This window comes from Lygodium microphyllum, chromosome 19 (genome assembly GCF_053477565.2).
Source record: "Lygodium microphyllum isolate KBCC chromosome 19, Lygodium_microphyllum_v1.1.10, whole genome shotgun sequence".
NCBI classification, from domain to species: Eukaryota; Viridiplantae; Streptophyta; class Polypodiopsida; order Schizaeales; family Lygodiaceae; genus Lygodium; species Lygodium microphyllum.
Window position 1 is genome coordinate 43,272,996 of NC_141153.1, and position 12,307 is coordinate 43,285,302.

Here is a 12,307-nt window from a genome sequence, read left to right on the forward strand (position 1 = left end):
TTCTTCAACACAAAGTTGTTTCTTTAATGTGTTTGACATTTACATTGCTAACTTGAAAGGCACATCTTTTGCAAGTTTGAACCTTGGAGGTTTGACCTTTATTGAAAGTGCAACTTGAAGAACACCACACCACATGATGGAAAACAATATACTAGTTAGCTCTCCATGCTCAAAAGTAATCCTCCCCACTTTATCACCTCCTTCTTTGGAGATATTCTAGGAAGGATTTTGCCTTACTTGGTTGTGTAACCCTTTGAAGTGCAAGCTAATCAAACCAAGACAATGTGGTGGGTAAAACATGTCACACAAGGACCATCTCACATATAGTGAGAATTTTCTTATGGGGGGGATTTTCCTCCACTTGAACCTTGATGCAACTTTCTAGTCTTGGGTTTATAACGTAGGCCAACTCGATGAGAAGAATCGACATGCATGGCTTGCATTGCGAGGATATCTCCCCTATAGTGAGTATTGCTTTGCATCTTGAACTTACGTGACTTATGTGATTGAACTTAAAGTGAGTATTGCTTTGCCTCTTGAACTTTGATGTAACTTATGTGATTTGGGTAGAGAAGTCAAGAGTAGGAAGCATCAATGCACCTAGCTAATGAGAAGAATCAACATGCATGGCTTGCATTGTGAGGACATCTCCCCTATAGTGAGTATTGCTTTGCCTCTTGAACGTTGATGTAACTTATGTGATTTGGGTAGAGAAGTCAAGAGTAGGAAGCATCAATGCACCTAGCTTGCATAACGAGGGTCATCTCTTCTTCTCCTCTTCCTTGACCTCATTCGCTTTACATGGCTCATTTTGTTGATCCTACCTTGGGGTGCCAATTTTGGTGGTTCATTTGGTACCCTCACAACACCCCATACCAATATTCTTTATCCTTGCTTGGAGTGCTATATCTAGTAGTTTATTTGGTACACTCACAACACCCATAGCAGTACAATTGTTTTCTTTATTCTCCCTCTTGCTTCGAGTGCCATCTCTAGTAGTTTATTTGGTACACTCACAACACCCATACCAGTACAATTGTTTACTTTATTCTCCCTCTGAGTGCTATTTCTAGTAGTTTATTTGGTACCCTCACAAGAGGGCACATGAGTGAAGCCATAAATCCATCATGGGAATGCTATTTCCGATAATTTTTGGTACCCACAATGCACACAATGCACCACATACGAGTGGAGCCATAAATCCACCTCCTTGAGTGTTATTTTCACAACACTCCATAGAGGCAGAGCTAAAATCCACCAGTTCATCGTTGGTAATAGAACTTGGTTTCTCATATTACTCTCACCTGTCACCCATCATCCATGCCTTACGGGTTACTCTGAACGCTGCTAGGAATGTCGGAATTCGATTTGCTAGCCACGCCCAATTGCTCATATGCGCATGCTTCTCACAGGGATTTCTCATAGGAAGCTCATGGGAAGACACAGAAAGCCCCCTGAGAAATACGGCCCCCAGCCTCCTCTGATGATGCTCTACTGTGATGGCGGAGGCTGTCAAGAGCCTCATCGTGCAGCTGCAGAGGTGCAGGCACGACAAGAATCTCTGCGAAGCATTGCGCTTGCGCGCTTACATGCAGAAACAGGCCCTGGAAAGCCACAGTGCCCTGGGCAACTTCCTGGTTCCCACCCTGGTGGAGTGTGGGAGCTTGCTCGATGCCCATCAGGTCTTCGGTAACTTGCCGTACCGCAACGAGCATTCCTGGACTTCCCTCATTTCAGGTTACATTGATGGCGGCCAGCCTCGGCATGCCTTCCTCCTCTACCGTAATATGCAGCAGGAGAGTGTGCATCCAAGCAATTACACATTCCTGGCCCTTCTCAGGGGTTGTGCTATGCTCAAAGAGTTGGAAACAGGCCTCCAAATGCATGCGGAGATAGTCAGAGAGGGCTTGGACAAAGATGCTTTCCTTGGCAACACTCTGGTTGATTTGTATGGCAAATGTGGTGCACTTCCCGAAGCACATTATGTCTTTGGCAAACTTTCCATTCGAGATGTTGTCTCTTGGAACGCTCTAATCTCTGGTTATGCAGAGCATCCATGTGCAGAGGATGCAGTAACTTGCTTTGAACGGATGCTGTCGGAGGGCATCTGTCCAACTGATGTGACATATGTTTGCACCTTGAAAGCTTGTACTAGGCTGAAAGATGCACAACGAGGGCGAAGCTTGCACATTGAGATTGTTGTAAAAGGATTCAACAGAGATATTGTTATTGGTAACACTCTGGTCGACATGTATGGCAAGTGTGGATTGCTTGCTGAAGCTTGCAAAGTGTTCAGAGATCTCCCTGTTCGTGTTTCTGTTTCTTGGAATACAATGGTCACTGCATATGCAGAAATTGGATATGGTGAGAAGGTATTAATCTTCTACAGACAAATGCTAATAGAGAGCATCTCACCATCTTCTGTGACATTTTCTTGCAGTTTGAAAGCTTGCAGCAGGTCAGGAAACCTAGAAACAGGCCAAGAAATACACACAGAAGTAATTAAAAGAGGAAAGGAAGCGGAGCAATACATCGGTACTGCGTTGGTGGACATGTATGCTAAATGCAGCTCTCTCATAGAAGCACAGGTAGTATTTGACAAGCTGTCAGTTCAAGATGTGGTCTCTTGGGCCGCATTAATGTTAGGATATGCTGAGCATGGGATGAACGAGAAAGTGCTTGAGTGTTTCAACCAGATGCAGTCGCAAGGTGTAGCAATAGATGCATTCACATATGTCCAATGTCTGAGAGCTTGTGGTAATTTAGGAGCCTTAGAAATAGGTCAAGCAATCCATGCTGAGATTAAGGGTTCAGGACTAGAAAAAGATGTTTCTGTGAACAACATGTTAATAGAGATGTATGGACAATGTGGTTCCCCTGCAGAAGCACGCAGGGTGTTTGATAAACAGACAGCTAGAGATGTTGTATTATACACTACAATGATAAAGGCATATGGCGAGAACCATGAGGGTAGTCTGGCTGTACTGTGTTTTGAGACCATGCAACAGCAGCATGTGATGCCAGACACAATCACATTCTCATGTCTCCTTGCTGCATGCAGCCATGCTTGTCTAGTCATTGAGGGACAGAAATACTTTAATATGATGAAAGAAATTTATGGTATACAGCCGACCTTGGATCATTTCACCTATATGGTTGGCCTTCTTGCACGATCAGGACATGTTTATGAGGCAGAGAGGTATGCTGGAGCCATGCAATGTCTTCCTTGTAAGGAAATTCTTGGGGCTTTGCTCATTGCTTGCAAAGTATATGGTGAAGTTGAACTTGGACAAAGATGTTTTCAGCTGCTTGTCCAGGTGAATAAAGAGGATGCGGGTGCGTACTTGATGATGGCAGACCTATATGCTAGTGCTGGTAGGCTAAAGGATGCTATAGAAATAGAGGAGATGAGGAACCTTGTAGATATGAGAAAAAAGCCTGCCTGTGCATCAATGGTGGCTGATGGGAAGCTGCACAATTTCCTTGTAGATGACAACCAAAGCAAGGGCTTAGTATTACTGTTAGAAGTGTTGAGTCTGGACATCAAGCATGAAGGTCATGTGCCTGATCTGGATACAATTTGGAAACATGGGTGACGCGTAGAGTGGTTTAATTCCTTGAAGTGCTAAATCCACCTCTTATTGTCAAGTTCCTGATTCCGGCAGATATGTGAATAACATTCTTTAGGCTATAGACCACTTAGTGCATGGACTCTTGTGTCAATCAGCTACTTGTCAGTTTAGAAGCCTGTGAATGATTGTTGTGCCTGATTGCTCATAGCCACTTGAGCACTGTACGTGAATATGGACAGGTCTTAGAAGGTTTTTCAAGTTGCCTAAAGCCAAATGAGTAGTCCAAAATGCCTTCTTCGTGTTCAGTTGTGTCATTTTAATGTGTGAGTGCAAAAGGCAGGCATGATATTGTACCAGACTCTGAATTACAGGTAAGACATGACAAAGCACGATGTCTTTGCATTAAAAAGAGGACATGATAAATGCCCTTTAAAAGAAGCAAGACATGCAAAAAGGATATGATGTAATGTCCTCCATGTATGTCTGTTTGGCTAACTCCAATTGATAGGGTGGAAGTCAGAACAATAGGCCCCATGCATCAGTCAAAACTGTTGAATGTGGCAGGAATGCTTATTAAGCACAAAAAACTTTATACTATGCTACATAGCATATATTAGTTTTGTGCATATTTTCCTCTATATAAACAACTTTTTGCATCAAGTATAGTCAATGGCTAAACAATAATACATTCAGTATGTTGACTAGGAAGGACAGGTTGGATGGAACCAACTATCCATTATTGGCTTCTATGATACATCATGTATTTATTATTCAAAGTGGATTTGGAACATTGTGCATGGAAATAAAAAATGTCTTGGTGGTTTTTTGAAAGCTACAAGTGTCGGAAAAGTAGCAAACATAAGTGCTATTGATGATGTTGTAGCTTGTAGTTCTACTCTAGTTAATGCTAAAGTACCATCAACACCTACTTTGGAGAACATTTATTGGGATGGTAGAATGTAGAGGCTTTTACCTTGATTACATGGTCTATTAAATATACTATGATTCCACATTCTCTCATGTGAGATAGCTAAAGATGCTCGGGGTATACTTAAATGTTTGCATCAAGGAAGAAATGAGGTACATATTACTTACTTATATACGAAATTATAGAGTGAACATATGGATGAATATAAATACATCGATAATTTTTTGACAAATATATTAGATCTTAAGGATGATTGTTGCATATGAGAATTTTCTAGATAGTTCATTTATGCAAATTGTTCTCGATGGTTTTCTTGGTTTTTATCAGTTTTGCATCTATTGTTTGCTTGATGATGTCCGTGTTTGGGATATGGTGTGGTTGAGTTTTATTCTTTTTGAGTGCGTGATATGGGGATACATGGTTTACACTTATCATTTGATGTTTAGTAAAGCAAGTTATGCATGTTAGAGATCAAGCTTTTGTGGCCAATTAGAACAGTAAAGGAAAGGTTGCATTTTCTACTTATAATGAAAAATGTACAAATGTTGTTCATACAAAGAAGGTTGATAAGGATAAGAAGAAAAACGAGAGTAAGACCTATTGTGTAATTAAGAATTGCTCCTAAATTGGCTTCAAAGAAGCAAAGAAAAAGAGTTTAGTATGGCTATTATAGTTGCCTCTCCATCTCAACAAAAATTTATAAATGTTGTGTAGAGTACAAAGTGGACATTTAGTGTGCAATGCGGTTATGATCTTTCTTTACATGATTCTTGGATGTCTATTGTGGATGCAAATGTGTGGTGCTTTGGCAGTGATGTCAGTAAGCATATTACTTCTCAACATAGTTTATTCACTTCTTTTGAGTTTGCCTCTAAAGATAATGTTGCCACATGTGCCAATAACTCTTCTTATCTTATTAAAAGAGTTGTTTAAATTTTTTTGATAATGCATATATTGTTCATCATCTCTTATGTGGTTAGGTAATAATTATATCTGATTCACTATATTGTGCGTTGTATAAACTCAATACTTATGATAAATGAGTGAAAGATATTGTATGTGTATTGTGAATGTGTGTTGTAAATTTATAAGTTATTTTAGATACAAAACTTTGGCATGCATCTTTAATTTATTTGAATTTTGTTAATTTGCAGTTTTGCAGAACTTTGATATTGTCTTTATTGCATACTCTTGAGGCACTTATAAATCATATTTGTGAGAATTGCATATGGGATAAAATGCAATGTGATTTCTTTTTGAAAGATGGTTAGGTGAGAGCTATCAACAAACTTTAACTTATATATAGTGATTTTTTTGGTCTGGCGCAAAATTTACTATCCTTTGGTAACTACTTGTGACTTTCATTGATGATTACTCTATGCACACATGGATGTATAGTTATAAATATAATTCAAAAGTGTTTGTGCTTCAAAAACTTGGTTACCATGGTAAAAAACTTATCATGATATAATGTAGACACCCTCCATTCTAATCCCAGAAGGGGGGGAGGTATATGCCAAAACAATTTAATGCATTAAACCACCATTACATAGTGCAATATGCACTATGGAAAAATGGTGTACATAAGAGAAAATATAGATCTATCATGGAGATATGTAGTGTATGATAGTCTTGTCACATAGGTTTTGGCTTGAGGCTATTTTGTACGCAACTTATTTACTTAACAAGTATCCCACTAAGTCAAGTCTTGCTACATAGCTTTTGGCTTGAGGTTGTTTTGTGTGTAGCTTGTGTAGTTAGCAGGTGTCCCACTAAGGCATTATGGTCTATCACTTGGAATGAGGCTCAGTATGGCAAAAAGCCACCCATTACTTGCATGTTTTTATTTGCTTAGTTTATGCTTTGGGTACTAGTATAATTGTGCAAAAAGTTTGATGACAAGGTTGTAGAATGCATTTTTGTTGATTACAATATTGAAATAAAAGGTTATAAGTTATACTATCCATGAACTAAGTCTATTTTGGTTTGATATGATATCATCTATTTGAGAAATGCTATTTAATCTTTAGTTTCATATACTAAAGAGACAAGATATCTATGATACATCGTTGCCTCTTTTTAGTGATGCGGTTAGCCACATATAGCACGAAATGAGGTATTTTTTCAACTTATATAGCTTTCTCATGATTTCATGGACTATATCTTAATCATAAACTTCTTAATAAGAAAGTAGAGATTAGGTAGTTTATGACCCTTGAAATAGTTGATGGAAACACTACACTCATTATAGCTATCATAATGCCTCTTATGCATTAGATTGTTCTATATTGGTTGTTTCTAGTCAGTGTGATGAAGATGAACCTACTTCTTTTGCCTCAAGCACAAAGTTTAGAAAATTAGATGGCTAATATGCAATCTAAATATGATGCTATTGTAAAAAATGGTACTTGGTCCTGACACGACTCTTAACAAAAAGGTCATTGATACTAAGTGGGTTTATTAGTAGTTGGTTATCAAGATTACATTTCTAAGGTGATTTACATGACAAAGTGTATGCTATTTAGCCTTGTAGTACTATGCAAAAGGGGCAAGAAAACAAAGTGTGCAAATTGACAAAGGCATTGTATGGTCTAAAGCAAGTATCTCAAGCTTGGTATGAGAAGATACATGCATACTTGACTCATACTTGATTGCATATGGTTTTTAGAATAGTCCAACTAAGAGCACCTTATACATTGGACATAAGAGTGATGTATTTCTAATCATTTGATTTATATCGATGACATGTTCTTCATTGATCCTAATGAGATATATATTATTAAACTTTTGGCTAAGTTGAATTGAACATTTGATATCAAATTTGGGGCTTATTACATCATTATTTGGGTATTCAGTTCAAGTAGTGTGATGAGGTATTGCCTTGTGTTAAATAAAGCATATTGAAAAATTGTCATAGAAATTTGTTCTTGAGGACTATAAGCTTATTACTATTCCTATGGAGATAGGTTTGAAGTTGAGAGCCCATGATTCCAAAGGTTGCTTTTTTTTATCAGCAAGTTGTTGGATGCTTGATTCATGTATATATTAGGAGGCTTGATATGAAAGGTGGAATGGCTGAGCAAGTATGAGAGCACAAGCGAAAGAAGCAAGTAAGAACTATGGAGGCTAGAGCAAGAAGAGAGAGAGAAAGACCATATGTGGAAACTCCAATCGTCATAGTGTGTGACTTGTCTTCCCTTATTTGATTGTAATAGAATAAAATATCAAGTAACAATGATGGGCGGCTGCCATTTACAGTGTACAAGTGTGTGGGTAGTAAGTGGGAGATAAATATAGGTGGTTAGGTATATGTTGCCTTTAATCCCCCAACAATCTTCTACTTAAAGGCAAATTTTTTGAGTGAGATGAAAACAATAAAAAAGTGACAAAGTACAATCTGTACATGTAAGTAGGATGAGGAATAGACAGTATCTTATCCTATACCCATCATCTTCCTAAGGAAGGCATAATGTTCTATTGGAAGACTTCAAGCGAGCAAATCAATAGGATTCTTATCTATAGAGAACTTGACAAGCTCTATTTGCTTATCCTCAACCACCTCTTTGATAAAGTGGTGATGGACCTCAATACCCTTAGTGTTCACATGAAAGACTAGATTACGTGCCATGTGGATAGCACTGATAGAGTCTGAATACAATGTAGGAGTCATATCTGTGATACCAAGATTGGCAACTAAGCAGCCTAACCATAGGGCTCTCCTTGCAAGCCTTAGGGTAGCTGCCATGTACTCAGTGTTAGTAGTAGAAAAGGTATTGTATTTTTACACCTTACACATCCATGAAACAACACCTTTGTTGGGCTAAATGCACAACATTCAGGACATAGGATGAATTTCTATTGTTTCAAAAGTTGTAGCTTCGCTTTGGTGACAATCTCTCACCTTGTCTCTCAACACTCTACTCTAGCTAACCATGTATTCCTCTCTCTATCTTAAGAAATCAAGAATACAAGACTAGCTTCGAGATGTAGTGAGCTCACCTATCTTACCTTCTTGCATTGTAGTCCAAAAGCTTGAAGGTTTGAAGATGGTTCCATTACCCAAAAAACAAGAGATGATGTCGTCGCTCCTTTACATCCACCATCAAGTACATCAACAAGTCAAGAAGCTAGTAGAGAACAAGAAAAAAGTAAGAAGATGATGAAGAACTTCATGCTTGCTTAGTCCCTTTCTTAACACACATTTCACATTCACTCTCTCAGCTAGTCTCAACAATCGAAGCAAGGTGATAGAATAGAAGATTGAATGGTTGCATTGATAGAGCTTCCACAGTATGGACACACCAAAAGGGTGAATATAACTAAGATCTTCCATCCTTATATAGACCAAAATTAAGATTAGGGTTAGGTCACTTCTCTAGGGTGACACCTTTCTGCATTTCAAGATTTGCATCTCACTTTACATTTTAGAGTTTGCACCACTGTGAATTATGATTTTCACCCTCCTTTGGGCATCATATCAAAATTTTCAGCTCTAGGCCGGTAAATCCTTGAAGGGTACTTTATACTTAGTCTAAATAGACCATGTCTACACTAATAAAATGATAAATACATGTGCAAAACTCACACAATAATTGCAGGTGCATGACAAATACAATGTGCGAGAGATAAATACAATGTATACAGAGCTCGACTCTCACAAAATAATATGACCATGAAAATAATATATCCATGAACTATAGAATACTATAAGCACAAAAAATAAAAATAAAGATATGAAAATAATAATCCACTAGTAAATAAATCCAATACTTGTGCTTTGATATTTTCTTGATCTTATTTGACTTTAGCCTTCACAATTAAGATGTTGGACAAAATTCTATTCTTTAGAAGTTGCAACTCACTTTGGCAATAGTCTCTTACCTTGTCTCTTGAAACTCTGCTCTAAGTAACCTTGCATTCTTCTCTCCAAACTAAGAAAGAAAGAATACAAGACTAGCTTCAAGGTGTAGTGAACTTACCTATCTTACCTTCCTATAGTTTGAAAGCTTGAAGGCTCAAAGATATTTCCATGACCTAAGAAACATGACATGATAGAATAGAAAGATTGAATGGTTACTGGATGCACCAAAAGGGTAAATACAATTGAGACCTTCCACTCTTATATAGACTAACATTAGTGTTAGGATTAGGTCACTTGCCTAAGATGGCACCTCATTTACATTTTAGGGTTTTCACCCCACTTTTTGTTTTACGGTTTGCACCACTTTGCATTAGGATTTGCACCCTCCTTTTGGTGTCCTACCTTCTTTATGGACTCTAGGCCAGCCAATCCTTGAATCTTGCTTCATCCTTAGCTTAATTAGACCATGTCTTCATTAATATAATGATAAATACATGTGCACAATCCACACAATAATTGTGGGCGTGCCAAATGTAATACAAGAGATAAATACAATGTGCACGAGGGTATGAGCCCAGCTCTCACAAAATAATATAACCATGAATATAATGTGTCCATGAAGTACACAATAATAAAAGTACCCAAAATTAATACAATTATGATTGAATAATAATAATATATTAGAAAATAAATCTGACACTTGTGCTTTTGATCTTCTTTGACTTTAGCATTCATAAAATATTATTAACCTTATCCCCCTCTAAGACAAGTGCAAGTTTCATGGCACTCCTGTCAGAGGTAGGTGTGGAATGCTGGGAATAGCTTGATGAAGTAGCTCTAAAGAAGGAACGGTATTGATGGAGAGGTACCACATACGGTTGATGAAGAACTCTAGATGGTGATGATGCTATTCCTATTGGCTTGCAGGCAGTATGTGTGATGTTGTAGGTAATATGGTAAATGAAATGATAATAGTATTATCGATGACACAACTTTCAAAAGTTGTTGTTATTAAAGAGACACTTGAGTGATGGTTCTTTGAATGGAATGGTCACCAAAAAGATAGCAGAGGAGGGCATAGAAGATGGAAGATTCGATATGGATGTAGAAGGGAGTGCTCATGAGTCTCCATAAACAATTGTACCTATAAAGTAAGACCTTGTATGCAATCACTTCCCAGGGGGAGAGTGCTAGCCCTCTATTTGTGCATATGACATATAATATTGTTGGTTTGGGAGATGGGTCAATAGGTAAGCCCTAAAGTGTTGCCCCCTTACTTGAGGACCCAAGATCGTGATGGATAGTTTATAGTGCAAATATTACGTGAGTGTATGTGCTTGAATAGTCTAATAGTTAGCTAGACATGTCCAAGGGTCCTTTTGTTGATGATGGCCAATGAAGCAAGGAATCATGAACTTGATGAAGTTGGGAAGAAGTAGCATGGTTGAAGAAAATGAAGTGATTAGAGAGACATTGTTTGGGAGATAGACAAAAGGTTGAGTCCAATCCAATAAGCTCTTGAAGCACATGGTTCATTACGGGATCAAACATAGGTAGAAAGATGGAATTTCTCTCCTTGAATTGAAGTATCTTTTCTAGCTTACTTGAATGTTATGCGCTAGCACTAGGATGAATGAAGTGAAAAGGGAAAAAGTGTAAGTGACTTAGGGAGATGGGTCTAACCAAGCTGAGCCAAGACTCCCTAGGTATGCCATAACCTTGATATGCCCCAAGTAAATGTATGAAAAAATGGAAAAAGGCCTAGGGGGTTAGAGACAGAGCTAGCTGACTAGGGTCCTTGGATGCATCCACCTTGAGGACCCCTAGGTGTGGTGTAGTGCATGTGAATACATATATATTTTTGTTTTCTTTTATGTTCTCTTATTTTCTTTATTTTTTTTTGGTCTCCTCTCTTTTTGTGTATTTTTTTTTTCTACTCTCTCTTTCTTAAATATAACAACATTGAAAAAATTGGCTAGAAGCCTTATAAAATCAAAGTGGCTATATGAGAGATCTGAAGATTGACAGGGAGATAGTAAACTTGGCTCACAAGAATGGAGCTATGCAAAGGAGTATTTACAATGAAGGTTAATTAGTGAGCAAGGACACGGAAAACCCATTGCCTTATCATTGATAAAGTGATGGTTGATGAACAATTGAATTGTTGATGAAGAATTATGTGTATCAAGAATTTTGCAACTTCTACATAGAAGGGATATGGCCATTGTATGTTGCAGCCAATGGAGGTCTTCATTGAAGATATTGATGAGCTCATTGTGGATTTATATCAAATGTCTTTGTCTCTTTGTTGAGGGTTCAAGAGGATTTGATGGTGTGCCATCTAGATACTTTTGGGACTTGAGATCTTCAAGAAGGTTTCAAATGCTAATGCAATCTTCAAGTCTTGGATGTTCATTGTTGGGTTTTGCACTAATGTGATCTTCCATATGCCTACATGCACTTGGTGAAATTGTGAGTGTACCATGCAATGAAAAAGATAGGAAGAACTATGATGATTTTTCTAGTTTTTGCCATTATACCCAAAAGAGAAGTGAGATCACAAACATTGGATCTTTCCCTCACATAAGATGTAGCATTGTTCTTCCAAAAGTTACAGAGTCTTTAGTTCCTAGGATTTTAGCTCTTGTTAGTGCAACACATTGAGTTAAAGAAATAAATATTGAGCTAAAGAAATAAATAGATACAAAATAACTAGGATTAGGAATATACAAGGGTTAGGATTTTAGAGTTTTAGGAATCTACTAGTTGCAACAATTTAGGTTGATCTCCAATTTAACAAAAGCATCCAAGTTACTTGATTTGGTAGTAGTCCACAAAGGTACATAATCAAATCGCTAAGCAAGGAAGGTCCTACAAATCGACTAGCTATATGTGATGATAAACCATAATGAAGTGGTCTCATAATAAGTTGGATCAAATTGAAAT

The 12,307-nt window shown here is 37.7% G+C and overlaps 1 protein-coding gene across 1 annotated transcript; it reads left to right on the forward strand.

Moving 5' to 3' along the window:
- Positions 1–1,246: 1,246 nt before the first annotated feature.
- On the forward strand, positions 1,247–4,494 carry LOC148019796 (pentatricopeptide repeat-containing protein At3g09040, mitochondrial-like). Its single transcript, XM_087699972.1, has one exon. The coding sequence runs from the start codon at positions 1,500–1,502 to the stop codon at positions 3,594–3,596; it is 2,097 nt and encodes a 698-aa protein (XP_087556098.1). The 5' UTR covers positions 1,247–1,499; the 3' UTR covers positions 3,597–4,494.
- Positions 4,495–12,307: the final 7,813 nt, after the last annotated feature.